The 27,571-nt window shown below is 51.3% G+C and overlaps 1 protein-coding gene across 3 annotated transcripts; it reads right to left on the bottom strand.

Moving 5' to 3' along the window:
- Window positions 1-115: 115 nt before the first annotated feature.
- On the bottom strand, window positions 116-27,571 carry BPIFB1 (BPI fold containing family B member 1). Of its 3 annotated transcripts, none has more exons than XR_014831685.1 (16): window positions 27,530-27,568; window positions 24,118-24,274; window positions 20,692-20,824; window positions 19,654-19,761; window positions 18,606-18,755; window positions 17,516-17,597; window positions 13,237-13,300; window positions 11,090-11,175; window positions 9,196-9,375; window positions 8,215-8,268; window positions 7,607-7,765; window positions 4,898-4,965; window positions 3,707-3,752; window positions 2,361-2,600; window positions 1,768-2,289; window positions 116-264 (listed from the first exon to the last, which is right to left on the bottom strand). XR_014831685.1 is itself a non-coding variant. In XM_005672827.4 (16 exons), the coding sequence occupies exons 1-16, from the start codon at window positions 24,603-24,605 to the stop codon at window positions 232-234; spliced, it is 1,464 nt and encodes a 487-aa protein (XP_005672884.1). In that variant the 5' UTR covers window positions 24,606-24,817; the 3' UTR covers window positions 116-231.

The following is a 27,571-nucleotide window of genomic DNA, read 5'->3' as shown; positions in this document are numbered from 1 at the left end:
TGGCATCACCCAACCATGGCTCAGATTGGCTCAGATGTTCCTGCATAGGACCTAGATGTGGCTTGGATGTCCAGTTCCTAAGCCCACCTGAGTTGGGACAAAGACACACTCTAGATTGCAGGAGTCATGGACGAGTTTATTTGTTGAGAGAGGGACAGTCTACAGAGCTGGCTCTCACATGCTCGCTGAGACCCAGGTCTTCACTGGGAGAGAGGAGAGTGGTCTCAGGTTCTATGAGGAGGCTGGGGTAACCACCAGGGCATCCTGGAATTGGAGGAGAAAAGCCAAAAAGGTTTTTTTTTTTAAACATCCTGCCTTGTTGTGGTTTATGCTGATTTGTCCTCCTCAAGGTGACTGCTGGCATTGAGGGTCATGACCCTAAACTCACTCCTAGAGAATTCTCAGAAGGAAGAAGAGGAGGGGCTGTGTGTGGACAGTGATACCACACAGGGGTCTGGGACACAGGTACAGTATCTGGGTTCACAGTGCGGGATTGTATTAGACTGTTGGCTCCAAGCCTGGCCATGCTTTGTGGTCCAGGCCCCCACACACCATATTCCATTATTTTCCTAAATCATATTAAATCTGGGAGTTTCAGCAAAACTCTCAAGAAGTTTTGGAAAAATGCAGATTTTTGGCTGCCTCGATCAGGTCCTAAGCAGCTAACATTTTAACAACACTCTGCCTTTTTTTGGAAACTAAGCATCACACGAGGAACTTAACCTATTCGGTTTTCCCCAACATTCTATTATGATAACTTTCAAATATACTGCAAAGTTGAAAGAATTTTGTAGTGAACCCTGTATACTCATTATCTAGATTCGACCATTCACTTTTTAAAACTATAGTTGCTTTATCTCCTGTCCATTTATTCATTCCTTTGACTAGGTTTTAAAACATTATATCATAAAGTTATCAAAGGGAAATCAATGTGCAGCCAGACTAAAACCAGGGAATAGAGCACAATAGGACGTTTGGAAAGAGATCCAAAGGCTGAAATAATACCTTTCCAACCCAAACTGCAAACAATGGATTACATGATGCAACTTGACTTAAAAACCAAAAAAGAGGACAGTTGCTAAATGCCCCCTAATTAGAGATACATGAAATAAACTAAGCTCCAGCCATGTGGCTGGATGGATACCAGCTGTGCATCCAACATGAATCAAGTGCAGTGTGCATCTTAGATAACTGCTTATGTTATAGTAGGATCATTGCACGTAGTTCATTAGTGCATGGCCTGTGTATTCAGGCATCTGCTGGGTTTTATGGGTGAGGAAGCTGGGCTCAGAGAAGCCAGAGGACCTGCCTAGGGACCCCTGGCTAGAGGGAGGCAGAGCTGGCCTTTGAACCAGTCCTTTGGTCCCTGAGTCTAGAGCCAGCCCCTTTGGGTGTCATGCACAGTATGCCCTCAGAATTCTCCATCAAAGCTACCTGAAGTGGGGACACAATTTTTGAGGGTGGGCCCCTGAACATGAGTCAAAGGTCAACTTGCATTTGAAGCCAGTTAGCAAAGCCTCCTCCCTTCCCTATCTGACTGACAGGTAGGCTAGAAAAAGCCAGAGGCCCACCGACCCCAGGTTAGGACAGGCACCTTCTTCCACTTACGGAGGAGGACGTGAGGCCCTGAGGAGAAGGCACTTGTCCAAAGTTCCCCAGAAGTGACCAGGGAAGCCAGGATTGGATCGCAGCCCTCATCTCCCAGCCCAGGGCTCTCTCCCTGAAACTGTGACCCCCCCCCGGGGTAAGATGTTTATTCCTACTCACCTTGATCAGAGACCAGGACGCTGTCTCATATCCCAAGGCCTTCACCATTGATACCGGGATCCCAGATCTTAATTTGCCTGAAATCACAAATGTGGTCAGAGCCTGGTGGGCCTGGGGTGGGACTGGGCAGCCATGGGCAGGCCCACGGTTCCCAGACCTGGCACGCCAGGTTCACACTGTCCATTTTGCTTCTGTTCGCCTGTTCTCTGACCCCGGCATCCACCCAGCCTCATCTCCCTGTTTTTTGCCTCCAGCATCAGCTTGGGCTGCTCCAAAGTGTACCCCCCTCACCCTCCTACTCAAGAACCATCAGAGGCTCCCATCATTCACAGCAGAAGAACCTATATTTTGAGATTTTTCACTAATAAGACAAAGAAATGGGAGCCACAGAGTGTTAAGAACCCGATATTGTGTCTCTAAGAAGATGTGGGGTTTGATCCCTGGCCTCGCTCAGTGGGTTAAGGGTCTGGCTTGGCCACAGGCAATGGCATAGGTGGCAGATGTGGCTTGGATCCCGGGTTGCTGTGGCTGTGGTGTAGGCCAGCTGTTGTAGCTTCCATTCTACCCTTAGTCTGGGAACTTCCATATGTCGCAGGTGTGGCCCTAAAAAAAAAAAAAAAAAAAAAAAAAAACAGGAAAAAAAAAAGAACTAGGCTCTGAGGATGGGGCATAAATGAAAGGGGCCCCAAATGGAGATACAGGTGGGGGAGGCAAAGCACCCACACTCAAAGCCCTGGGGAGCAGGGGCTCGGACACCAAAGAGACGTACCGTTCTCATTTGGCAGCAGGACGGAGATGAGGATCTCGGTGATGATGTCTTTCAGAAGCTCAGGCTGTGAGAGAGAAGGGGCCCGTCATCCTGGCTGAGACTCTGAAGTCCTCCCAGCCATTCCTACCAAGGCACAGCCCCACCCAGGGGCAAAGGCCGCCAGTAGAGGGGTGGAATCTCAGCTTCCCTGCTGGCCAGAGCTGCAAGGGCTCCAGGGCCCAGTCAGGCTGTAGGGGGCACAATCCTGCTGGCCCTGGGCCTGGCAGATTGAGGGACTGGGGTGCATTTGTGGGGTGCATCCCTTGCCTCCAATCTCAGGGGGTCCACAGCTCTGTACCAGCAGAATTCCCTGAGGGAATTTCGCCCTGCTTCCCGAGTGTCTGACTTCTTAAAGGAAGCCAGAAATCCTGATTTTCATGGGAAACCTCCCCATTTACAAAATATTGGTCAGGAGTTCCCACTGTGGTGCAGTGGAAACGAATCCGACTAATATCCATGAGGATGTGGTTTTGATCCCTGGCCTCACTCAGTGGGTGGGGTATCTGGTCTGGTGTTTCCTTGAGCTGTGGTGTAGGTTGGCAGCTATGACTCCGACTTGACCCCTAGCCTGGGAACTTCCATATGCTGTGGATGCAGCCCTAAAAAGCACACACACACACACACACAAAATTGGTAAAAAAAAATTAAAAGACAAAGCAAAACATAAGAGCCAAAAATATCCATGAAACAAACAGGGAAAACCTTGCTGTGGCAGAAGACAGGATTCAGCCAATTTGAGATCTCTGATTCATCTGACTCAGATGGGAAAACTGAGGGCTCGGGACAGGGGCTGCTCAGAGTCCCTGAGATGAGTCTATATGAGCAAAATAAGACCGTGAAAATAGGAGACTTATTTCCTAATTTAGGGTCCAAAGTTTACAGAAGGAAAGTGCATTTGCATCTGTGAGGGTGTGTGTGTGTTTTCAGCTATGTCTGGCATACTGTAGGTGCTCCATAAATGCCTGAGCCAGGAAGTTGGACTTCGCAGCTGAGAATGGAGAGGCTGACCAGCTCACCACGGGGATGCCTGTGGGGACCTTGTCCCCAGCAAATCCTGGGCAAAGTCTCCCTTTGAAATGGACCATCCTGGGCCATCCCCCACGTTCCCAGGGAAAACGTGTTAACACTCACGTTGAACAGGCCAATGTCTGAGTTCATCAGGTGAATCCGATCAGAGCTGTAACAGAAGATGCCCATGAGAATGGTCCCTCGGAGTCCCATTCATTCATTCATTCATTCATTCAATGACCATTTACTGAGCACCTACTATGTAGCAAACAGTGCAGGCCCTGGCTATACAGCAGTGAACTAAGGAAGATCCTTGCTTCATGGAGCTTACTTTGTAATGGATGGGGAAGTTTGGGAGATAGAAAACACACAGATGCCCAAAGAGCAGGCAGAAATATCACCCCCAGGAGTCAGTACCATGATGAATTAGGGAGCTCATTCTCCTTCTAAAGGGGGGAACTGATTCTCAGTTCAGCTCTTTGTTGCTGTGTAGCAGGCAATTTTTACATGTGGACAACTAATTATATTAAGAAGACCTATCCCTAAGTGGGATGATCACACACATCCATGGGCTTGATTTGTCCCAGGAGGCTCCAGTTTGCAGCCCCTGAACTCACTCTGGGGCAGCAGGAGCACAGTGGGATGTTGGGAGAACTGGAGTGCAGAAGGCAGCAGGAGCTTGTGCCTCTGGGCTGGGGTCCATGTGGGCTCAACATTTGGGTGTGATTGTCACTGCCACTGTCTTGTTGTCCTGAATGGGCTGCCCAAGGCTGAGGGATAGTGCTGGGCAGGCCCTTTCTGGGGCCAGGGTTAACCTGCCCCATGGCTGCTGCAAGGCCACATCTGTCTCCTCTTTCTCTCACACTCAGTCTTTTTACAGCAGGACAGTCCAGGCAAGGCAGCCTTTCTGCCCGTCCCAGGACAGCCTTCACTCAACACTCATACCCTAGAGGCTCAAAACACTGCGTGTTTAAAGAAACCCAGTGGTCACTGGGCAGCCCTCCCCCACCTTTAATGCTGTTTAGAGCTGCACTCATGGCATATGGAAGTTCCCAGGCTAGGAGCTGAATCGGAGCTGCAGCTGCTGGCCTACACCAGAGCCACAGCAACTCAGGATCCTCGAGCCGAGTCTGCGACCTACACCACAGCTCAGAGCAACACCAGATCTTTAACCCACTGATCGAGGCCAGGGATTGAACCTCATGGATCTTAGTTGGGTTCGTTTCTGCTGTACCACAATGGGAACTCCAGGCAGCACTTATTTTTATCACCAGAATCCTCATAATGATTTTCACGTGTGATTTTCACGCTTACCTGAGATCATAAAGGTTGAGCATAAGTCGATCATCTTCAGTGTAAAACTGAGCTTCCGAGGTGGCTTCCTGCAATGAGAGAAACTCAGGTCCCATTTCTTTAGAGGACGTGTCAGGTGTGGGACATGGGGTTATGTGAGAAGGCTCTGGGGCCAGGGTGGCACGGTCTGAATCTCCGCTGTTGGCTGTGATCTTGGGAAAGGGTCTGACCTCTGGGGGCCTCAAATTCCTTATCTGATGGGATGGTCCCTGTAACCCACTCCCCACTGAAGAGATTCCACACAGGATTGATGATGACGACAATGATGACAATAGCCAACATACACGGAGTCCTGACTCTGTGGCAGGTGGTATTTTCAGAGCTTTGTCTGATCTCTCCTTTGAGTCCTATTATTGCCCCTTTGTAGTGGTGAGGAAACTGAGGGAGAGACAGGATGGTAAGTGTTAACAGTATTATTATTGAAAATATTATTATTATTATTATTATTATGTGGAATGTGGAAGTTCCTGCGCCAGGGATCGAACCCACACTAGCTAAGTTCTTCTAGAAGCTAAGCCAGGCCTCAAACACATGAGCTGAAGATATCCATTAACTTGACCCATGGGCTGGGGTGAGCCAAGTGTCAGGCTCCAGCTCCAGGTCAGCTGCACCCAGAGAACAAACTTCTCCTGCAGGCCTCGGCTTGGTGACCTTTTGAAAAGTGCCTGCCATTGACCATGGAGGGGAAGTCACCGGGGAGTGAGGCTGGCCGGGGCAGCCCACTCTCACTGCTTGCTGGGGATCAGAATCTCCTCCAACACAGGAAGCCAGGGCACATGAAACGTGCAGTCTTTGTGAATGGCACCCCTGACGTTGTGCGTGGACAATGTGCTCAGCCACGTGCAGCAAGCCTCCTGTAAGGAGAGTGTAACAGCCTCCAACAGGTGCTGTCCAGACTCTCAGAAGCATGGCGAGGCATGGAAGGCCTCAATTCTCCAGGGCCCAGCCATGCATCTTGCCTCATCTCTTTCTTCTCCTCGTTCTCTGTAGGATGCAGTTGGTGCCCTGCTGAGACCCCTGTTTTTTTTTTGGGGGGGGCATCCATCCCCTGCTGCATGCTGCTTCTAACTGCCCACAGCTGCCCCCTTCTCTGGGAACTGCCCTTGCTTGGGTGGAGTTGCCTGGCTGGGAGGTTATGTTCCTTCCTGGGGCAGTTAGTGGCCAACAGCTAACTGACAAGGGGGTACAAAAGGCTGGTCTTTCTTTTTTTAAAATTTATTATTATTTTTTTCTTCATAAGGTTGCACTTGTGGCATATGGAAGTTCCCAGGCTAGGGGGTGAATCAGAGCTGTAGCTGCTGGCCTATGCCACAGCCACAGCAACACTAGATGGGAGCTGCATCTGCAGCCTATGCTCGTGGCAATGCCAAAAGGCTGGCCTTGTTTCAACCTGAGCTCGACTCTATGGTACAACCATACTCCAGAGCTCTCTGTGGGATGAAGTAGAAGGGAGCCTCCAACTGAGACCACATCCTTGTTCAGTCCTCCTGGGGGCTCGCCCCGAATACATTGCTTTTTAAAGAATCTTTGTCTTGGATCTGTTTCTAGAAGCCATACCTAAGACACCTTCCTGCTGGGTCTGCCCTTTGATGACCCCCATCTCCATATTTTTACCCACAGGGTCCCCCTAAATGGAAGCTCTGAGATAGGATCTGCTGGGGTTTCTGAGAAAATCAATTGGGAACTTACTTGGAGATGATTTAGTTCTGTTCATACTTCAGAAGAGGAATTAACCCCTTTCCCTCTCAGTGCTGTAGAGAGAGTCAACTCTTATCCCTCACTTCAGTGTGTGTGTGTGTGTGTGTCCTAGCTCAGAAAATTTACATATTTTGTTTCATCTTTCTGACCACACTGATTGGTCCATGAGTGGGTGCTTGGCCCTCGCTCATCCAATGAGAATCAGCTTTGGAACCTTTCCTGGAACTACTGAGAAAGAGAAACTTCTCCATTGGGGTTGCCAAGTTGATGGGTTATAAGCCTGATACAGCCTGGGGGGTACTTCCATGAAGGGTTAACCTGCCTGAGAATAAAGGTAGTGCAAAGGGAAACAAGGTGGCCAGATGGAAAGAAAGAAGAATGAAGATGATATTGCTTGAATACCTGGATCCAACTATTCCTGAAGCCAATGTTGACCTGGACTTTTCAGTTATATGAACTAATACAATTCCTTTTGTACATGTGAGTTAAATTTCTGCCCAAAGTTCCTGGATAATAAAGAGTTGGGCCCCCAGGGCTCCTGATTCCTGGTTCAGATTCCCTTCCCCTAACTAACCCTGCAAGGTAGGGGTGGAAAGGTTTTTTTCCTTTGTTTGTTTGTTTTTGTCTTTTTGCCTTTTCTAGGGCTGTTCCCACAGCACATGGAGGTTCCCAGGCTAGGGGTCGAATCGGAGCTGTAGCTGCTGACCTACATCACAGCCACTGCAACATGAGATCCGAGCCACGTCTGAAACCTACACCACAGCTCATGGGAATGCCGGATCCTTAACCCACTGGGCAAGGCCAGGGACCGAACCCGCAACCTCATGGTTCCTAGTTGGATTCGTTAACCACTGCGCCACGACGGGAACTCCGAAGGGTGGAAAGGTTTAGAAAAAGCAAGAGGAGTGAACAGGAACAGGGAGCAGGGGGGTCCCCCAGGTTGTTTCCAATGCCTCAGACAATTGAACTCACGATGCCCAGGGTGAAGAGGGGGCGGCGGTCTTCATTGGTGGGGAACACTTCCAGCACGATCAGTTGGGCCACCTTGGCATTGCCCTGGTCCACAAGGAACTCCGGGGTGTCCTGAGTCAGGATCTTCACAATCTGTGTGGGCTCCAGCTTATCTGCAGCCTGGAAGGACGTCAGATCCTCCTGTGACCTCCCGAGTGCCTCACCATGTCCCCAGGCTGCTCCCCACCTTCCTGGCCTCCCTGCTTCCTTGGATCCAGGAATAGACTGTGCGCTCTCCACGTCACAGTCTTTGGGTTTGCTTCTCCCTCTGTATGGAATACTTTCCTCTCCCTGATCGCCCAGCCTCTATCAGGTGCCCTAGTTGTGCTCTCATAACCCCAAGAATCTGCCCTTTGTCACCACACTTGTAACTGAAATACTATCTGTATAATTATTTGATTCAGGTCAAACTGTCCTGTAGATTGAAATCTCCATGAGGACAGGGACCAGTCTTTTACAGTCACCAGCGATGGAAGGACAGAGAAGTCTCTCCTGTACTTTACACCCCAGAGGCCAGTGGACAGACCACGGCAGGCACCTTTCAAGTGACAGATGACAAATGGACCAACCTTTTCACTGATCGCCTTGATGCTTAACTTCAGCCGGTGGGCCAGCTCAGGAAGCTGAGGATGAGAGGAAGCCAGAGCAGGTCAGCTGGAGAGGAGAGGGAGGCAGGCCTCCAGTAGCCCCACCGCCAGGACCCCAGAACTCCAGTAAAGCTGGGAGGGCCTGGTGATTCCGTGCATGTGTCTGTCACTGGTGGACACAACAGCCCGTGTATCAGCAGCTATGGGGAATGATGTCCAGCTGGCCTGGACTTTTTCTGTGGGTCAACAGTGGGTCATGGGTCTGTGGGCTGCTCCCTGCTCCCAGAGGACATAGAGAAGTGACCCAATTCTTAGTACAGCCATGAATGTGATTGCTGGTCACCCCTTCCCTTTTCTTGTCGTCCCAGCCCCTCACCCTGATCTCTGATCCCCAGGACCTCGGTGGTCTGTTCTCTGCCAGCTGACCTAGCAGATGTCCTGCCCCACTCCCATAACTCTGGGCCAACCCTATCTCCTTCTGGGCCTCCTTCTCCCCAGGAGTCACCCCAGAGGAGGTGGCATATTCCATTTGACTGATGGTGGTTGTCTGCTGTGCTGGGGTGATAAACTTTCCAAGGCTGTGTCAGCATCTGGGTTCACAGGAAAGAGGCCCTAAGAGATTCGTGATGTCTGCTGTGGGTCCCGCAGGGGATGTCAATGGTACGATTGCCATTCCTGGGCCAGTCAGTGTCTAAGATGCTATTTGGTAGAGGAAGTAGGTTCCAGGAGACAGAACTAGGACTGGCGCTGGATGTTACAGGGAAGTTTTCAGCTTTAGAGTTCTATATCCAAAGCAGGTCTGTTAGAGGTGGGAGTGAGCTCTCCATTACTGGAGGTATGTAAACTGAGACTGACAGGAGGTTCCTGCTCAGAGGCTTAGGGGCCCTTGTGCATGCTTTGAGTCAGGAAATTCCCATGATGCAGCAGAGGTGGCTTCATCCTCTGTCTCAAGCTGAGGCTTACCACGTAGTCCAATAGGACCATGAGTTCTTCTGGAGGGAGAAAGGCAACTACTGCAGCATTCACCACATCCTTCCTGACAATGAGGCTAAAAGGGACATCGGACAAGGGAGGAAGATTCAAGGAATCCACAGTGTCATTGAAGAGCATGATCACATTTCCATCTGAATCCAACAACTTGGCCTAAGAAGACAGAGCAGAGTTGGTTGGGAACCAACGCCACAACATATCCAGTAATAACCTAAAAGGAAATGACACCATTCAGCCTGGTTCCCTTTCTGCATTTGCTGCCAGGAAGCTCAGCCTGAAATTCAGTGCCTTGCTGTAAATGATGAGTTATCTCAGGTGCCTAGCAATACTTACTCCCCTTGCACTTCTCAGGTAATCTCTGATTTTTAAAAAATCTAGATGTCTAATTTTTGGCTGCACCCAACAGCATATGGAAGTTCCCCTGTCAGGGAATGGATCCACGCCATGGCAGTAACAGATCCACAGCAGTGAAAACACTGGATTCTTTATGGGTTTATTTTTTTGCTTTTTAGGCCCACACCTGTGGCATACAGAAGTTTCCAGGCTAGAGGTCAAGTTGGAGCTGCAGCTGCCAGCCTATACCACAGCCACAGCAATACCAGATCTGAGCTATTTCTGCAAACTACACCACAGCTCATGGTAACGCTGGATCCTTAAGCTCATGGTAACGCTGGATCCTTAACCCACTGAACAAGGCCAGGGATGGAACCTGCATCCTCATGTATGCTAGTTAGGTTTGTAACCCACTGAGCCACAATGGGCACTCCCAAAACAACAGGTTCTTAACCCACTGAGCCACTAGGGAACTCCCAAACGTCTTAGTTGGTATTTAGGTTTCAACTTCTTAGATACTTCCCAAACCATTTGGATGAAAGGAAAATTCAAAAGTGCAAAAAATTAGTTCCCATTGTGGCGCAGTGGAAACAAATCCGATTAAGAACATTGAGGTTGCAGGTTTGATCCCTGGCCTCGCTCATGGGTTAGGGATCCAACGTTGCCATGAGCTGTGGTGTAGGTCACAGATGTGGCTCAGATCTGGTATTGCTGTGACTGTGGCGTAGGCCGGAAGCTACAGCTCTGATTCAACCAGTAGCCTGGGAACCTCCATGTGCTGCGGGTGCGGCCCTAAAAAGACAAAAGCCAAAACCCCCCCAAAAAAAACCCCAAAAAACAAAAGTGCCAAAAAAAATGGATGAAAATGTTTGATGCTGCAGTTTTCCAGGGATCTATGAAAATTGATCTGAGACTCATGCTGCCTTGCTTGGCCTGGTCCCTCAGGGTGTCCAGCCTCAGAGTGGGTGTGTGGCTCCACATTTTGTAGAGAGATGACACTTACTGGGTGCCTCCTGCCCGCCAGGTTTCATGCAGCCTCATTTCCTCCTCTCTTTGGTGACTGTTGTTATTACATTTTACAGATGAGGAAATGGAGGCTCAGAGAGGTGAAGAAACTTGCCCAAAATCACACAGCCAGGGAGTTGTGAAGTTGGGAGAGAGACTTAGGTCTGTGTGATCCTCAGTGATGTTTCTCAGTCCTGGGCTCTTGTTCAAGGCCACCAGATACATGAGGATTGGCAGGGGCTTGCCTGAGAGAAAGGCTAAGAGTCCCAGTACACACACTGTTCCCTTGCCTGGGGATCTAGGGGTTAATGTTCAGTGCGTGGCCAGTAGCTTCCATCTGCTGATTTTTGTCTGTCAGTGTGGTTTACATGGACGTGTCCAGCCTACTGAGATTTTTCTAAATCAGCCTGGATGTCCTATCCATGACTGGCGTTTTCTCCTCTGAGACAGACCTGTGGTGTCTGACCTTTGGCGGTCAGAGAAGGGTAGCGATAGCCCCACTTTGTCCTTGAGGTCCCATGACACTCACCCCTAGGTTCAACTGGACAGCACTACCCTCGATGGCTTGAGACAGAAGTTCAAACTCCAGGCGGTCAGACTTGAGAGAAGTGGGCACTGCTCAGGGACAAGAAGAAAGTTTGGTGGGGGTGGAGGACAGTATTAGCTGGCGAGGTTTGGGGCTGCTTTGGCTGGAGGGGTGTGGTCTGTGGGCGCATGGGCTGGGGTGAGGGAGGAGGAGCAGGAGTAATGGTGATGCTGATAAGGACAGTGATGAAAATGAGGATAATGACGGACATTCATGGAGCATCTATCAAACACTAGGTTCCCCGCTACACCGTTACACCTGTTATAGCTCATGGAATCCTCACAAGGACCTGGGGAGGTAGGTCCTGTGCTTCTCTTCATTTTACAGATGGGGAAACCAAGACTCCGAAAAGTGAAACGAGGAGTTCCCATTGTGGATCAATGGTAACGAACCGGACTAGGATCCATGAGGATGTAGGTTCGATCCCTGGCTTCACTCAGTGGGTCCAGGATCTGGTGTTGCCGTGAGTTTTGGTATAGGTTGCAGACGTGGCTTGGATCCCGCATTGCCGCCCTTGTGGTGCAGGCCGGCAGCTGTAGCTCTTATTCAACTCTTAGCCAGGGAACTTCCATATGCCGCTGGTGTGGCCCTGAAAAAAAAAACAAAACAAGAAAAGCGAAATGACTTGCTCAAGAGCATATTGTGAAAGGATCTGAGCCCAGATGGTCCTGCGCCAAAGCCCTGTTTGGGAAAAAACTGACCTATTGCTTATAACTCTCCATCTCTCCCACCAGACCAGATCGGCACCCCCCAACCCCAGCAAGGTATGGGTCTGTCCACCCGATCTCTTGCGCCGGCCTCAGGATTCTCCACTTGGCCACCAGGTGACAGTGGCGTCTCATCTGCCCCGCCTGTTGGGTGGAGAATGGAGAGGAACACGGAAGGGGGCCGGAGTAGGTGGGGAGTAGGTCCTGCGTCTGCCTGCTCCCAGGGTAGACCTCCCGCCCTGTCCCTGAGGAGCAGAGGAGCCGGATTGACTTCGGTTAGAGCCCCAGTAGCCTTGGCTAGCCTCTTTGCTGAGCCACAACGGAAATTCCTGTGGTGGCTCTTTGATTGAGACTCTAAATCCCAGAGTAGATGGCAGAATTTTCTTCTTCACATCAATCCCAACTCTGAGGGGTCTGAGGATACAGTTTGTTCTTTCCCTTGTTCCTTCTTCTCTAATAGCCCACAGCAGTCTCTGCATCATTCATCCATCCATCGATCCAGCCAGCCAGCCAGCACACATCTGTAAGCACCTCTCTGTGCTAGGCAGAGCACCTGCTATATGATTGGAAGTTTCCTGTTAATTTCTTTCTTTCTTTTTTAAAATTAGAGTATAATTGATTTTCAACATTGCGCCAATTTCTGCCATACGGCAAAGTAACCCAGTCATACATATGCATGCATCCCATTTCTTATGTTATCTTCTATCATGGTCTATCCCAAGGGACTGGATTTAGTTCCCTGTGCTATACAGGAGGACCTCTTCCTGCAAATTTTTTTTTTCTTTTTACAGCCACATCTGTGGCATATGGAAGTTCTTGGGCTACAGGTCAAATCAGAGCTACAGCTGTGGCCTACGCCACAGCCACAGCAACACCAGATCCAAGCTGCATCTGTGACCTACACCTCAGCTTGTGGCAATGCCAGATCCTTAACCCACTGCTCAAGGCCAGGGATTGAACCTGCATCCACAGACACCATGTCAGGTTCTTAACCTGCTGAGCCACAAAGGGAACTCCTCTTCCTGTAAACTTTTAATCCTCACTAACAATCCTATGAGGTAGGGACACATAAGCCCCATTTTACAGATGAAGAAACACAAGAAGGAGGTGGGGTTGGCTTTTTCAAAGCCACAGAACAAGTCAGTGGCAGAACTGGGATTTGAATTTGGGTTTATCTGGGCACCCACTGGCTCCCTTAGAACCTTGCACCTACTATGTGCTCATGAAGTCACAGTTGTGATGACTTCCTGTCTCCTCATCCTGGGCAGGGATCAAATGAAGCTCGTCCCAGGCCTGACCGGGAGAGGCCTGCCTTGGGCAGAGCGAGGGCCCCGAGGCCAGCTGATAGTAAAGGAAAAAGGTGGGAGAGAGCAGAGCACTTACACTTCACCAGGTTCAGGAGGTCCGCACGCACGTCCTCAAAGGCCTCCCTGAGCACAGGACACAGCTGCAACAACACAAAGGCAGGGCCTCCATTGGGCTGCGTCCAGTCGTGGTGCCCATGGCCAGTTAGATTTTCACCCATAGGCTTGAGGAGTCAGTGGTGTGTCTACTCCCCCAGCTGTCACCACTGCTCAGAGCACACCACAGTCCCTGGGATCTTTGGCAATGGTTTGTCCCTTGTCCTGTGACCAGGGTGTACCTGGCCTGCCGGCTGCCCCCCCATCCCATCAGACTCATCATGTTCATAAGAGCCCACGTTTCTACCAGAGGGAAACAGAGAACTCGTTTCTTCTTCACTTATTCAGCCGAGAGTCGTTGCTGACTTCCTTCCACATGTCGGATGAGAACAGAGGCCAGCAGGACAGACCCAACCAGGCTTTCGCACAGTCCTGTGGGTTTCTAGCCCCAACACATCTCCTTGCCCCCTAAACTCTTCTCCCTTCAAAATTCCAGCAGTTCTCAGGAGGGGGTGGCTTTGATTCCCAAGAGGCATTTAGAAACTTTTGAAGACATTTGTAGTTGTCGCAGTTTAGGGGGCATGTTACTGCCCTCTAGTGGGTGGAGGCCAGGGATGCTGCTCAACACCCCACAATGCATAGGACAGCGCCTGCAGCAAAGCATTGTGGGGCCCAAATGTCAAGAGGGAGAAACCCTGGCTTCAGCTGCTCTGCTTGGGGAGGAAGTTGAACATTTAACTCAGTTGATCATGGGGCCCAAAGGCCTTGTCCTCTGCCCTGGGCAGTCTGTTTTCCAGGGCAGTGCTACAAGATTTTGTCATTTTGTCTTAGGTACAGTTTGCCTAGTGAAGAAGCTTCTAGTTAATCACCCATTGCTACTCTCAAGAAATGACATTGTGTTTTGAGAAATGTTAATTTTTCCTATGAAAATCCCATTCCCAGAGTTCCCCCCATGGCTCAACAGTTAACAAACCCAAATAGTATCCATGAGGACACAGGTTCAATCCCTGGCCTCACTCAGTGGGTTAAGGATCTGGCATTGCCGTGAGCTGTGGTGTAGGTCACAGACGTGGCTCGGATTCTGCATTTCTGTGGCTCTGGTGTAGGCGGCAGCTACAGCTCCCATTCAACCCCTAGCCTGGGAACCTCCATGTGCAGCAGATGCGGCCCTAAAAAGACAACTACATTAACACCAACAAAAAACAAAGCACCAAAATATCCATTCCCCACTTCAGCTGCTTAGCCAACCCAGAACCCAGGGAGGATGGAGGAGTGGGTGTGACCCCAGCATTCATTGTCAGTGCTCCTGAGAAAAGTGTCCCTGGAGCCTCTGTATCTTCTCGCACAGTCCCCTTCCCTCAGTTCCACCTCTAGATCTCACCTCTGGCCTCTTGTTAGAATCCTCCTCTGGAGGAGCTAGAATCCGCAGGGACACCAGGGCCCCGCCCAGACCAATTACATCTGAATTGCTGAGGTCGAGCCCCCAAATCAATGGTTTTTTTGTATTTTGTTTTTCTTTTGATTTTATGGCCACGTGCCTGGCAAATGGAAGTTCCCAGGCCAGGGAATGAGTCCGAGCCACAGCTGCAACCTATGCTACAGCTGTGCAATGCCAGATCCTTTTACATGCTGTGCAGGGCAGGGATTGAACCCACACCTATGCAGAGACCTGAGTCTCTGCAGTTGGATTCTTAACCCACTGTGCTGTGGTGGGAACAACTATCAGTGTTTCTGTGTGTGTGTGTGTGTGTATTTTAACGGCCACATCTGTGGCATATGGAACTTCCCAGGCTAGGGGTTGAATCAGAGCTACAGTTGGAACCAAGATCCGAGCTGCATCTGTGACTTATGCTATGGCTCCCGGCAATGCCAGCTCCTTAACCCACTGAGTGAGGCCAGGGATCGAACCTGCAGCCTTATGGATACTAGTCGGGTTCTTAACCTGCTGAGCCACTACAGGAACTCCTCTATCTGTGTTTTTAAAAGACTTCCCTGGAGGTTCGGATGTGCAGTTGAGGTTGGGACCCATGTATTTACACTGGAAAGGGGCTTCAGCATTTTCTAGATGGACTCTTGCCCAATTTAAGCATGCTATGCCTTTTCCCTTTATGCCAAGTAAAATATTACCATAAGACCGTAGTTTAAAATCCAATGCATCATGGTGAGAAACCATGATAATTGATGTATGCTAGTTTTCTCATATGGTTCAGTGTATTTGGTTTTTCACCCTTAACAGCTATTATGCAAAACGCATTTTATAATCCCATGTTCTTGCCAACTTTTCCAATGGAAAACATAGTTTTAGCAATTAAAATATAATTATCAATTAAAATGTGATTTTGCTGGAGGCTGGGAAAAAAATTTCCACCTGGGCCCTACTTCAAGCAATTTCCACCTTTAAGTAGGAAAAAAAAAATTCTTTTTTCTTTTTTGGCCACGCCTGTGGCATATGGAAGTTCCCTGGCCAGGGATCAAATCTGTGCCATAATAGTGACTGGAGTCACAGCAGTGACAATGCCAGATCCTTAACCTGCTGAGCCACCAGGGAGCTCCAGGAAAAAAAATTCTTAAAAAAAACTCACGTAAAAAAAGTCAAGTTTTTTACAAAAATATTCACTTTCAAATTCCCTTAAGAAGGCTCTCTGTGGAGTTCCTGTTGTGGCTCAGCTGTAATGAACCCAACTAGTATCCTTGAGGATGCAGGTTCAATCCCTGGCCTCACCCAGTAGGTTAAGGATCAGGCATGGCCGTGAACTGTGGTGTAGGTTGCAGACATGGCTCTGATCTGGCATTGCTGTGGCTGTGCGGTAGGCCGGCACCTGCAGCTCCAATTTGATCCCTAGCCTGGGAACTTCCATATGCTGCAGGCGAGGCCCTAAAAAATGCAGGAAAAAAAAAAAGATGGTTCTTTGGGAGTTCCCATCATGGCTCAGCAGTAACGAATTTGACTAGTATTCATGAGGATGCGGGTTCGATCCCTGGCCTCACTCAGTGAGTTAAGGATATGGTGTTACCGTGAGCTGTGGTATAGGTCACAGACTCGGCTTGGATCCTGAGTTGCTGTGGCTGTGGTGTAGGCCAGCAGCGGTAAATATGATTCAACCCCTAGCCTGGGAACTTCCGTATGCCGGGGGTGCAGGCCTAGCAAGGTATTAAATACGGTGCAGCTATTATAATAATTATGAATATCATATAATTGCATAGGAAATGCATATAACAAAGGATATTAAATAATATTAATACTAGGTTAGCCACATAAAGATATGAGTGCATGTGGATGGAAATTTAGAAAAAAAATGTGAAAGAAAAACTAGCAGCCAAGTTAAGTTAGGAGAATTATGGGTAAGTTTCCCCAAATTGTCTTTTCCACTTGAAGAAGTTTATTATAAAAAATGTACTAGTTATCTGAGAAGGTGATTTGAGCCACAGGAGAACCACTGTTGTGAACATATCTTGGAATTTACAGTGGAAATCAGTGGTAACAGAGGATGAATCCAACAGAGTTTTAGTTTAACCAGTGACATGTAAAGGATATATAAAATGAGATTGACTCATGTTTCCTGACTCAGAAAAATAAATCCAACAGGAGCTGGTGGGTGATAAACGTTTGAAGACCACAGCCAGGCTGGTGTGAAACCCTGGTGTGCTAGAGCCAGCTTGTACCCATTTGCAAGGGCCAACTGTTGAATTTTCTGAAATTTCTGAGCTAGGTGCTAAAGCCAGACGTTGTTAAAAATAAATTATATAAACTTACAATTAAATAAATTATGCTAAGAACAAAGTTACTGAAAATTCAAAACTCATTATTTCCCAATTATTTTGTTCTATTTTGCTATCCTCTGTGGCTCTTGAGGTTGTGTGTGTTGTACCAACGTGGTGGAAATGTACACAAGAGTGTACGACTATGCATCTCTTCCTGACTCTGCTCAGTGACTGTCACATTAGTAGCTTGAAATAGATCGTGGAGTTGTTTATACCACGGAAGTCAGTAAATGCTACAAATCAGGGCTCTCTTCCATCAACCCCTCCTGAGTCAGTTGTTAACAATGTACCAGCACAGCACTGTTCAAGGCCTCCTGGCTGACTTTTGGAAGTTTCTTTACCTTGACCTCAACCATCTTTGCCAAAAGAATAACCCAGGCCTAGAAGCCTCCCATCCAAGGAGATGCAGGTCCCTAAGCACCAGTTTGTAGCTTGCAGTTCCGCCCCATCCCTGCAGGGGGTGCAATCATCACCAGCCCAGAGACCCTAATTCCACTTACCTCGCCTTTCACCACTTTGGGCAGGGCTGGCACCAGGAGCTTTATGACCTTTTCAGCTATGGAGTTGAGAAGGAAGGAGAGCCTTCCCAAGAGGAGAAGGGGAGAGCGATTAGGCAGGGTCAGAGCTGATCACTGCTCCTCTGTTTTATGTAAGGGGAGACCGAGTCCAGGAGAGGAAGGACCTTGCTCAAGGCACAGGGTCTTAAATTTATTTATTTATTTATTATTTATTTATTTATTTTTTGTCTTTTTGCCATTTCTTGGGCCGCTCCCATGGCATATGGAGGTTCCCAGGCTAAGGGTCGAATTGGAGCTGTAGCCGCTGGCCTACACCAGAGCCACAGCAATGCAGGACCCCTAACCCACTGAGCAAGGCCAGGGATCGAACCCGCAACCTATGGTTCCTAGTTGGATTTGTTAACCATTGAGCCACGACGGGAACTCTGGCACAGGGTCTTTTAGAGACGGGTCTGGTGTAGAGCCTGAGCCTGGTGTAGAAGGCGCCGGAGAGTTCTCAGGGATGGGGCTGGGGGTTGTCTTTAGAAATGGGGCTGGACACTAGGATGAGGGCAGCTGGCATTTCCCCCTGTCCTCCTGCTAAGGACACATGGAGGGACGGGCCATGCCTTTGAGCATCTGCTGTGTGTCCTGCTCTTGGCTGAGTGCTTAGGGCTGCTGCCACATCTAATCCTCTCATGTGGCCTGGGGAGGGGAGGTACAAGGAGGTGACTTGCCCCGTGACACTCGGACAGTAAATGAAGGAGATGTGCTTGTCTGACTCCACCCACAGTTCCCATGGCTCCACCCAAGCCTGCCTGCGGTGGTTTGAGGGCCTCAGGAAAGCGCCTTCTCTCCACCTGCAAGGGTGTGCCCCAATTTTTGGCATGATGCCAGCAGTCCCATCATTACGGCTTCACCCTTGATGTCTTGACCCTCTCCAGGCATCACAGATTTCCTGGAAGGAGGTCCAGATCAGGAGTCCCTTTCTTTCTTTGGGCCTGAGTGTTCTCCATCTGTAAAACGGGGCAAGGCCACTGCCTGTCTTCCCTCCCAGGTGTGCGGGGAGCCCAGTGGGAGGTGCCGCACTCACTTATGCAGCAGGCTGATGCGCAGGCTCCCTCGGGTGTTGGAGCAATTGCTGAGGACCAGCTGGTCTTCGCCGGTCTCACTGGTCTCCACGTGGATGATGGCTTCAACCTCCACCTGCATGTGCAGCTCCACAATGGTCTTGACCAGGGGCCTGAGAGTGGAGGCGCCCTAAGCTATGAGCTCCATCCCAGTCTCAGCCTGGAACATGCCAAGCCTGCCGTCCACCTCTGTCTCCTGGCTCTCACTGCTCCCTTCTCACTTTTCTTGCTGAGTTCTCCTCAGCTCCTCAAATGGGTCCCAGGCTCAGTTTTTGGATTCCTCTCCTGGTTTAAATCCTCTGTGTATATCAGTAGCTTCCAAACTTACACCTGACCCCCTACTTGGATGTCTTATAAGCATCTCAAATTGAACATGTATGAAGTGAACTCCGGGTCCTTCCCGAAACCGCTCCTCTCATGACCTTCCCTGCCTTGTTTGCTGGCCACTTCATTGACCTCTCAACCTCTCCTCTCCCTACGCCACCCTGTGCCCATCAAGAATTCCTGTTATCCCCTCCAAGACATATTTGGAATCTGACTACTTCTCACCACCTTCCCGCTCCCAAACCCTGGTCCAGGCTCTTATAGTCTCCTCCTGAATTATTGCAGTTGCTTCTGGATAGCCTCCCTGTCTCCACTCTTGCCACCACCCCCCATCCCAGCAGCCAGAGGGATTTTTGAAGATTGAAATTATGTCATGTCCCTCCTGTGCTCAGAGCCCTGCCTGGCTCCCTGTCTCACTCGGTAAAACCAAGTCCTCACCTTAACCTGCAAAGCCCTGTTGGATCTGGGCCCGGCTGCCTGCTGGCCTTGCCTCCCCCCACCCCGTCCCTTCCCCCCTCCCATGCCGCTCTTTGAACAAAGCAAGGGCCCTCTTGCCAGAGGGCCTTTGCACTTGCTCTTCCCTCTGCTTGGAATGCTCTTTTCCAGACACATGCACGGAGGGTGGGGGTGGGGAGAATGAGTGGATGAAACCGTCAGGCCAGCTGTGCCTGACTGAGGGACACTCACGTGTTCAATCCAGCTACCATGTCCAGAGGGATCTTGACCAACAGCTCCTGGCCGTTGGGTAGGGGTTGCACCTGCAGCTGGAGGATGCTGGCTGAGGTGACTTTCAGCCTGGATGGGACATGGGAGAGATAAGACCCATGCTTCATGCTCAACTGAGCATCAGCCCAGACGGGCTCCCCTCCGTGTTTCCTGCCCACCGCCCCACCCCCACTGCCCAGCCAACAGCTGGCCCCAAGACCTGTCCACGGACTCCTCCTCAGCACAGTCCTGCCCCATCCCTCTCCCCCACCCCTTCCCATAAGGCTGCCATGGCTCCCCTGCCACTTGGGAGAAGAATCTGAGCTCCTGCGGCTGACTTGTGAGACCTTCTATGCCCTGGCCCCACTGAACTCTCCCTCTTGGCCTTAGTGTCAGAGCACTAGCCATTCTGACTCTCGCCCTCTCCCCCCCCCCCGCCCCATCCATGCCTTTGCCCAGGCTGCTCCCTCTGCCTGGAATGCCATTTCTTCTTGTCTCCTGGGCAGCATAGAGTCATTGGCTCACCTGTACCCTCCACTGGGAAGCATCACCTTATCCCTTTACCCTGCCACCCCAGGCCACCTTCCTCTGGGGCCACTCCTCTTAGAGGTCCTGGGTCACTCTCATGGTTATTTTTTTTTTCCTTTTATAGCTGCACCTGCAGTATATGGAGGTTCCCAGGCTAGGGGGCAAGTCGGAGCTACAGCTGCCAGCAACGCCACAGCCAAGCCACGCCGGATCCTTAACCCAATGAGTGAGGCCAGGGATGGAACCTGAATCCTCCTGGACATTATGTTGGATTCGTAACCTGCTGAGCCACAACAGGAACTCCTTTTATGGTTATTGTTAACTCCTCTGGGGGCTTCTGAGGGAGCGGCTTTGTTCGATCCGTTCTTCATGGCCAGGCACAGAGTTGATACCAATTGATGATTCTCGACTGATGGACTGAGCATGCAAAGGGTGCCCCAGGCAGAGGTGAAGGCAAAGAGCTGGCTCCCACCTTGGTTCTGCACCACTTACCAGGTGATATACTTCAGGATGGAGCTCACCAGTCTGGCCAGGACACCCTGGGATGACTCCTGCATGGCATCGAGCAGGGGCAGCTGCTGAAGGACGTGGACAGCATCGCGATCCTTTAGCTTCTGTGTCAGCTCTGGAGGCAGATCCAGGGATTAGGGCCCAGCAGGAGGGGCAAGGAGGATAGCTTGGTAGGGGACACCACTCAGGGCTACTTGGACTGGGCCTTAGGGTGAGGGTATGCTGGCCGGCTCCATGCTGGCCCTCTCCACTGTGGAGGTGTGGCCTTGAAGACCTTGGTCCAAATGGGCCTTTTTCTTTTTCCTTTTTTTCCTGTGGCCACATCTGCAGCACATGGAGGTTCCCAGACTAGGGCTCGAGTGGGAGCTGCAGCTGTAGACCTGTGCCACAGCCACGGAAATGCCAGATCCAACCTGCATCTTCAACCTACACTGTAGCTCACGGCATCGATGGATCCTTGACCCACTGAGTGAGGCCAGGAACGGAGCCCGCATCCTCACAGACAATGTCAGGTCCTTAACCTGCTGAGCCACAACAGGACTCCAGATGGGTCATTTTCCCATGGAGACTGTGCCTGGGCACAGGGGGGACCATTCATACCCTTGAACGTTGCCAGCCTCTGCCAGGAATGTTGGCCAGGAGCCTGGCACCCAGCCCTCTTACTAGTTTGGGCAAACGCTCTGGAGCCAAAAGGCAGGGAACCCTTAAGGCCCCTTTGGGGGCAGTTTTCTGTTGAAACAAATGGGCTGATGATTCTCTGGCATCCATATCTTATGGGCCTGTCGTCCAAAGAGCCCCAAGTGCTGAGCAGAGCAAGGAGGAGCCAGGAGCCCTGGACTCTGGTCTCAACTGGACTTTTCCCCTGACAGCCCAAGCCCATTTGGCTTGTGTGCAGAGCACGTCAGGGTGCAGCAGAGCTGATGCTCCAGAAGCAGCCCTCAGCCAGTGACAAATGGGACTTGGTGTAGAAATCTCCAGCTCCCTCATCCCGGGGGCAGGATGAATGACTCAGGTGCGTGTTCCCCCCCCCCTCACCCCCGTGTCCCAGAGTCCCTGTGTGTTCAGACCTCTTGGCGACAAAGTCAGCCTTTTTGCCTGCCCTGAGATAATGCAGCCAATCTCTGTGAATAGTCCCCCTTTGCCAGCAGGCACACTGTTAGGCACTGTTCACAGAGGCTCTGGAGGGACGTGGAGGGAAGTGGAGGGACGTCTGGTGCTCCTCCTGCCGGACTCCGGTGGTGTCACCTCCCAGGGCTTTGAGCTGAAAGTGAGCAGCACTCCCGATGGCAGCCAGTGACTAGGGGTCCCCAGCTCCCTTCCAGGCAGTTTCCCGGGGACAGTTCCCTGTGAGCCAATGGCAACCGCATCCCAAAGAATTCCATTGCGATGTGTGGAATGTATGGATGTATGGAAATTGACTCCCTGGCAGGCAGTTCTCTGCCAACTGGCCTCAGCCTGCCAACCGGGGACCAGTTCTGACCCAGGACAGCTCAGGGAATTGCCCCACCATACAGTGACTTCAACCCACTCCTCCCAGGTCTGGGGAGGATTCTCCCCTTCAAGTTTCTCCTTGGCTTTGAGCTCCCTGCTGTATTTTCATCCTTGCCCTATCCTTTGGTGTTCTCCCTTTCCCTTCTTAACCGATTCCCCAGTGTTCCAGTTTCTGCTAATAATAATATATCTCTATTTTTTAGGGCCACACCTTTGGCATGTGGATGTCCCCAGGCTAGGGGTCAAATCAGAGCTACAGCTGCCAGCCTACACCACAGCCACAGCAACTCAGGATCTGAGCCACATCTGTGACCTACACCCCCGCTCACAGCCACGCCGGATCCTTAACCCACTGAGCGTGGCCAGGGATTGAACCCGAATCCTCATGGATACTAGTCGGGTTTGTAACCCGCTGAGCCACAACGGGAACTCCCTCTGCTAATAATTCTGTCTTTTTTTTTTTTTTTTTTTTGTCTTTTTGCTATTTCTTGGGCCGCTCCCGCGGCATATGGAGGTTCCCAGGCTAGGGGTCGAATTGGAGCTGTAGCCGCTGGCCTACACCAGAGCCACAGCAACGCGGGATCCGAGCCGCGTCTGCAACCTACACCACAGCTCACGGCAAAGCCGGATCATTAACCCACTGAGCAAGGGCAGGGACCGAACCCGCAACCTCATGGTTCCTAGTCGGATTCGTTAACCACTGCGCCACGACGGGAACTCCCTGCTAATAATTCTGTATACAAACCATCTGCTGGGCTTACTGGGTGGTCTCTGCCTTCTGCTGGCCCGGACCACCACAGCTCCTGGTAGTAGCTGGCTTGCCCTTACCTGACTTGCTTCCCGCTCTCTCGTGGGTGTTTCCAGGGGTGGCCTCCCATTCCACCCACTTGTACACAGCTCCTGGGCTCAGACTCTGCCTCTGGAAGAACCTAAATGGCTGCTCTTCTCCCAACTCCTTCCGGCTGGTGATTCACTGTGGGCCAGGGCACGTGTGTCCCCCGCCCAGCACCCAGAGCTCTCTGCTCCCTAGTCCTATTTGGGGATCCCTCCTATGCTACAAAGCCAGTCTGGTCCTGCAGGACCTGGGCCTTCCCTGCCCATCCAGCCTTAGCCTGGGCCCGCCGCAGGCAGGGGACTGGGTCTCTACCTGCTTCAGGTGGGCCTCCAGAACCGACGGATCACCTCCCTCTCAGGGGACAACACTGGGGGCAGGGCTTCTCAACTAGGGCAGTGACTCTTGGGAGACTTTGGTAATGTCTGGAGACATTTTTGGTCATCGCAGCTTGGCTGAGGAGGCTGCTAAACAGCTGGAGAGCCCAGGACAGCCCACCTCCCCCGCCACAAAGAGGAATTCAGCTCACGAGCTCAGCTGTGGCCGAGGCTGAGAAGCTCAGCTGAAGCGGTCATTAAGCTCTTGTCGCTTTCTGTCCTATTGGATGATCCCAACAACTGGGATCCCAAAGGCTTCTTTCAGAGGAGGAAACCAAGGCTCAGGGAGTTGTTGGGACCACAGAGCTGGAGCATGAGAAGGCTGTGCCGGGGGCCCAGGCAGCCAGACTCCCAGCCCAGGGTCTTGGCTCCGAGGACTAGTTGCCCACTGGGTCCAACTCAGGAGGCGCTCCAGCAGTGGGATTTAGGCAACAGCAGTCGGAGAGGCAGTTGCAGGAGCACGGGTGGTGACCCCCCCCCAGGCCATGGAACCCCTGAGTATGAAACCCAGAATTTAAGAAGAAGGGGCTCTTGGAATCATGGCTTCTTGAGATCACAGACATGCCTAACCTTTGTAACTCGCCCAATCAAGTCTCGTTAAAGACCTGGCATCCCAGCTGGTGATGGGGAACTCCTTCCCTCCTCTGGAGGGTGGCTCCACCTGCCTCCTTGCCCTTTGCTGGTGAAGCCTAGGAGGCCAAGACTTACTTTCTTTGATGACTTCTGGGCCGAGCCTGAGAACCACAGGAGGGCAGAGGGTGGCTGCCACCAGGTGGGTGGCCAGCAAACCACAGAGGAAGGTGAAGATCCGAGGGTTGGCCATCTTCTCCAGGGTGGGTTCGTAGCAGGTGGCAGGTAGTAGAAACTGGAGGTGAGCACAGAAGCCCCTGTGAGCTGGGCAGAGAGGCCCAGGCCAGGCCCACCATGCATGGTAACAGGGTCATGGAGTCTAGAGAGGCTGTTTAGTGAGATGATTGAGAGTTTGGCTCTGGAGCCCAACTGGGTCTCTGCGTCCTTAGACAATCAACTTAACCTCTCTATGCCTCAGTTTTCTCATCTGGCAAATGGGTATCATACCTGCTACTTCATAGAGTTGGCATTAAATGAGTAACTATCTAGAAAGCATTTAGCATAGTGCCTTTCCCATGGCAAGCACTTGGAAAATATTAGCTATTTTCTCACAGGACACCCACCATCAATGCTTAGGACAAAGCACCTCTGCTTCTGCTTTCCCCTACCCGTCACCGTGGTACTTAAAACCCTCAGCCTCGGCCATCACTTCCTGCTTTTCCCTTCTTGCTAAAGTTCCAGTCATTCTAAGTGGCTTGAAGTTCCCAGAACATGCCCTGTGTACTCCTGTCTGCGCCTTTGTGTCCGCTCTTCCTGTGTCCCGTAATGCCTTCCCCCTTCCTTATCTGCTTGCAGAACTCCTTTTCATTCTTAAAAGCTCTGCTCACGTGTCCCCTTCTCTGTACAGCTTTCCCTCTCCTGCAGAGAGGGAACGCGCAGAGATTTTGGACCACACTTGGAGAAATGCCATCCTGGGGGCTGGGGTGTGCCCAGGACTAGAAGTTTGGAGGCAGGAGGGAGAGGAGAGTTTGGTAGGATGCAAAGTGGGAGGAAAGCCATTTGCTTAATTCACAAAACGAAGGGGACTGGGAAGGGGGTAGGTGGCTTTTGGAGCCAGGAAGAGAAAGGCAGAGAGAGGGAGAGGCCTGTGGGTGCCTCCTGGAAGAGGAGCTTGGGGTGTTTTGACCCCTCCGGGGGGGGAGGTGGTGGAGTATCAGCAGCTGGAAGCTTGTCCTCAGCTGCCCAGTCTGCACCCTGGATCTGCCCCCCACCCGCCACCCCACTGCATCACAGCTTCTGGCTCCTACGGACCATCCTGCTTGGAGGGAGTGGGGGAGGATGCTGACCCGGAGACCTGAGCCCTCACTGAGTTCAACACGTGGGCTCCCTGTTGCCAAGGACAAAGGCAGCACCTGGATGACGTGTGTCTTCTGAGCTGGCAGACTGTGAGCTCTTTGACGCACTTGCAATAACAATTCATTATCTGCCTCCCTGATCAGGCCGTGAGCTCCGGGGGAGAAGGGTTGGGCCTACCTGCTCCCCGCTGTGTCCCCAGCACCCAGCACAGAGCCCGGCGCACCATGGATGTTTAGTAAGTAAATGGTTGCTAAATGAATGAATGGCTCCTGGGGGCCCTGGGAGAAGAGGGGGAATGTGAACCTGCTAAACTGAGCGGGTCTGAGCCATGGGGACCCCTGTCTGGTCACAGGACCTTCATCCCTGAGTCTGTAGAGGCCTGAGGGTGGAGGAGAACCATCACGGGCCTGGGAGTTAGATGGTCCTGAGTCGGAGGCCTGCCTCTACCACTTGCTTTGTGATCCCCAGCAAGTGACTTACCCTCTCTGTCTTAGAGGCTTTTATAGTTTTCTCATCTATAAAAAAAGGAATAATGGGAGTTCCCATTGTGGCTCAGTGGTAACAAACCCAACTAAGATCTATGGGGATTCGGTCCAATCCCTGGCCTCTTTCAGTGGGTTAAGGATCCCACGTTGCTGTGAATTGTGGTGTAGGTGGAAGATTTGGCTTGGATCCCATGTTGCTGTGGCTGTGGTGTAGGCCGGCAGCTACAGGTCCAATTCAACCCCTACCCTGGGAACTTCCATATGCCACAAGTGCAGCCCTAAAAAAGCAAAAACAAACAAACAAAAAACCGGAATAATGGAATTTCCTCTGTGGCGCAATAGGATCGGTGGCATCTTGGGAGCACTGAGAGGCAGGTACCGTTCCCCGCTCGGCATCGTGGATTAAGGACCCAGTGTTGGCACAGCTGTGGCTTAGGTTACACCTGTGGCTCAGATCTCACCCTGGCCCAGGAACTCCATATGGCTCGGGGTAGCCAAAAAAGAAAAAAAAAGGGGGGGGGGATAATAAAATAATAATACTTACATCACAGAGCCGTTGGGATGATTAAATGAGAGAATCCATTTGTGGCCACAAGTGCTCAGCGAGTATTAGCTGCAGTTTTGATTATGACATTATTGCTAATACAGGGGTCAGAAGGAGCTACATTGCAGTCACTTGCAGTCACAGCCGGAAGACAGGGGTGATGCCCTCCACCCGGCTCTTTTGCCCGGGAAGCCCCCCATCCCCACTGCATAGTCTTTTTCTTTTTTTTTCAGGACCACATGCGGCATATGGAGGTTCCCAGGCTGGGGGTCAAATTGGAACTACAGACGCTGGCCTACACCACAGCCATAGCAACATGGGATCCGAGCCGTGTCTGCAACCTACACCACAGCTCACGGCAACGCCCGATCCTTAATCCACTGAGTGAGGCCAGGGATCAAACCCTTGACCTCATGGATCCTAGTCGGGTTCATTAACCACTGAGCCACGAAGGGAACTCCCATAGTCTTTTTCTTGACCCTGTTTTGCCTTCATTATCAGCTCACAGCCCCCTGTCCTTCTCTGATCAGAGGTGCTCAGGAGGCCAAGAGGACGGCAGCACCCCCTCTTGAGGAAAATTGTCTCCTCTAAAAATCTGAGCACAATGCATACCCCCACTATGTTGCATCTCGCCTCTCAGCCTTTGTTTATGCTGTTCCCTTTGCGTGAGAGGTCCTTCTCGCATCCTTTGTCCAGGCAACTTGCACTCAGCTTCTCAACCAACATATCACCTCTTTCAGGAAGCCTGCCTTGACTGGCCTCCACCACCATGCGCCTGGGCTTTCCTTGAGCACAGCATGTACCACATTGGGCCCTGTTGGGAGTTCCTTGGGGGCCAAGTCTATCTGATACTTCTTGTCCCCAGATCACCCCAGCACAGGGCTGGCCACAGAGCAGTTGGTGTGTGCAGTGGGGTAACGTCAGTGGGCTGAGATCAGGGAAAGACTGGGCTGGTCCACTTCCTTCTTCACTGCTCTTTGGTCTTCTGGGCAAGGGAGCTGGGAACCTCTCTAGCCCTGGGCCTTGACCCTCAGGGGTTCTAGGGACTGAGGGGACTTACCCTGGGGCCAAGCCTCCCTCCTGCTCCTGACCTGACCCCAACGGGCGTCTCTAGCTCAGATGCTTCTTGGCGCCGTAGGCCCTCCGCTCCCTCCTACACTTTTACCTGGACACGAAGAGTCCTCGGCCCTCGGCTCTCCTCACCGGG

This window comes from Sus scrofa, chromosome 17, assembly GCF_054392235.1.
Source record: "Sus scrofa isolate SSC_HxYL_T2T_F1_AM1 chromosome 17, Sscrofa_HxYL_maternal_Yorkshire_Landrace_v2.0, whole genome shotgun sequence".
Taxonomy (NCBI): domain Eukaryota; kingdom Metazoa; phylum Chordata; class Mammalia; order Artiodactyla; family Suidae; genus Sus; species Sus scrofa.
The sequence above is the reverse complement of the archived record's forward strand: the minus strand, read 5'-3'. Positions and strand labels throughout refer to the sequence as shown.

What these genes read in the sequence shown, in the direction of transcription:
- BPIFB1 (XM_005672827.4), bottom strand. An exon ending in ATGGTAGCTGGATTGAACAC is followed by an intron (nt 18,756 to 19,653) that starts GTGAGTGTCCCT and finishes CTCCACTCTCAG; the next exon opens with GCCCCTGGTCAAGACCATTG. An exon ending in CCTGCTGCCAAATGAGAACG is followed by an intron (nt 1,845 to 2,536) that starts GTACGTCTCTTT and finishes TTGTGATTTCAG; the next exon opens with GCAAATTAAGATCTGGGATC.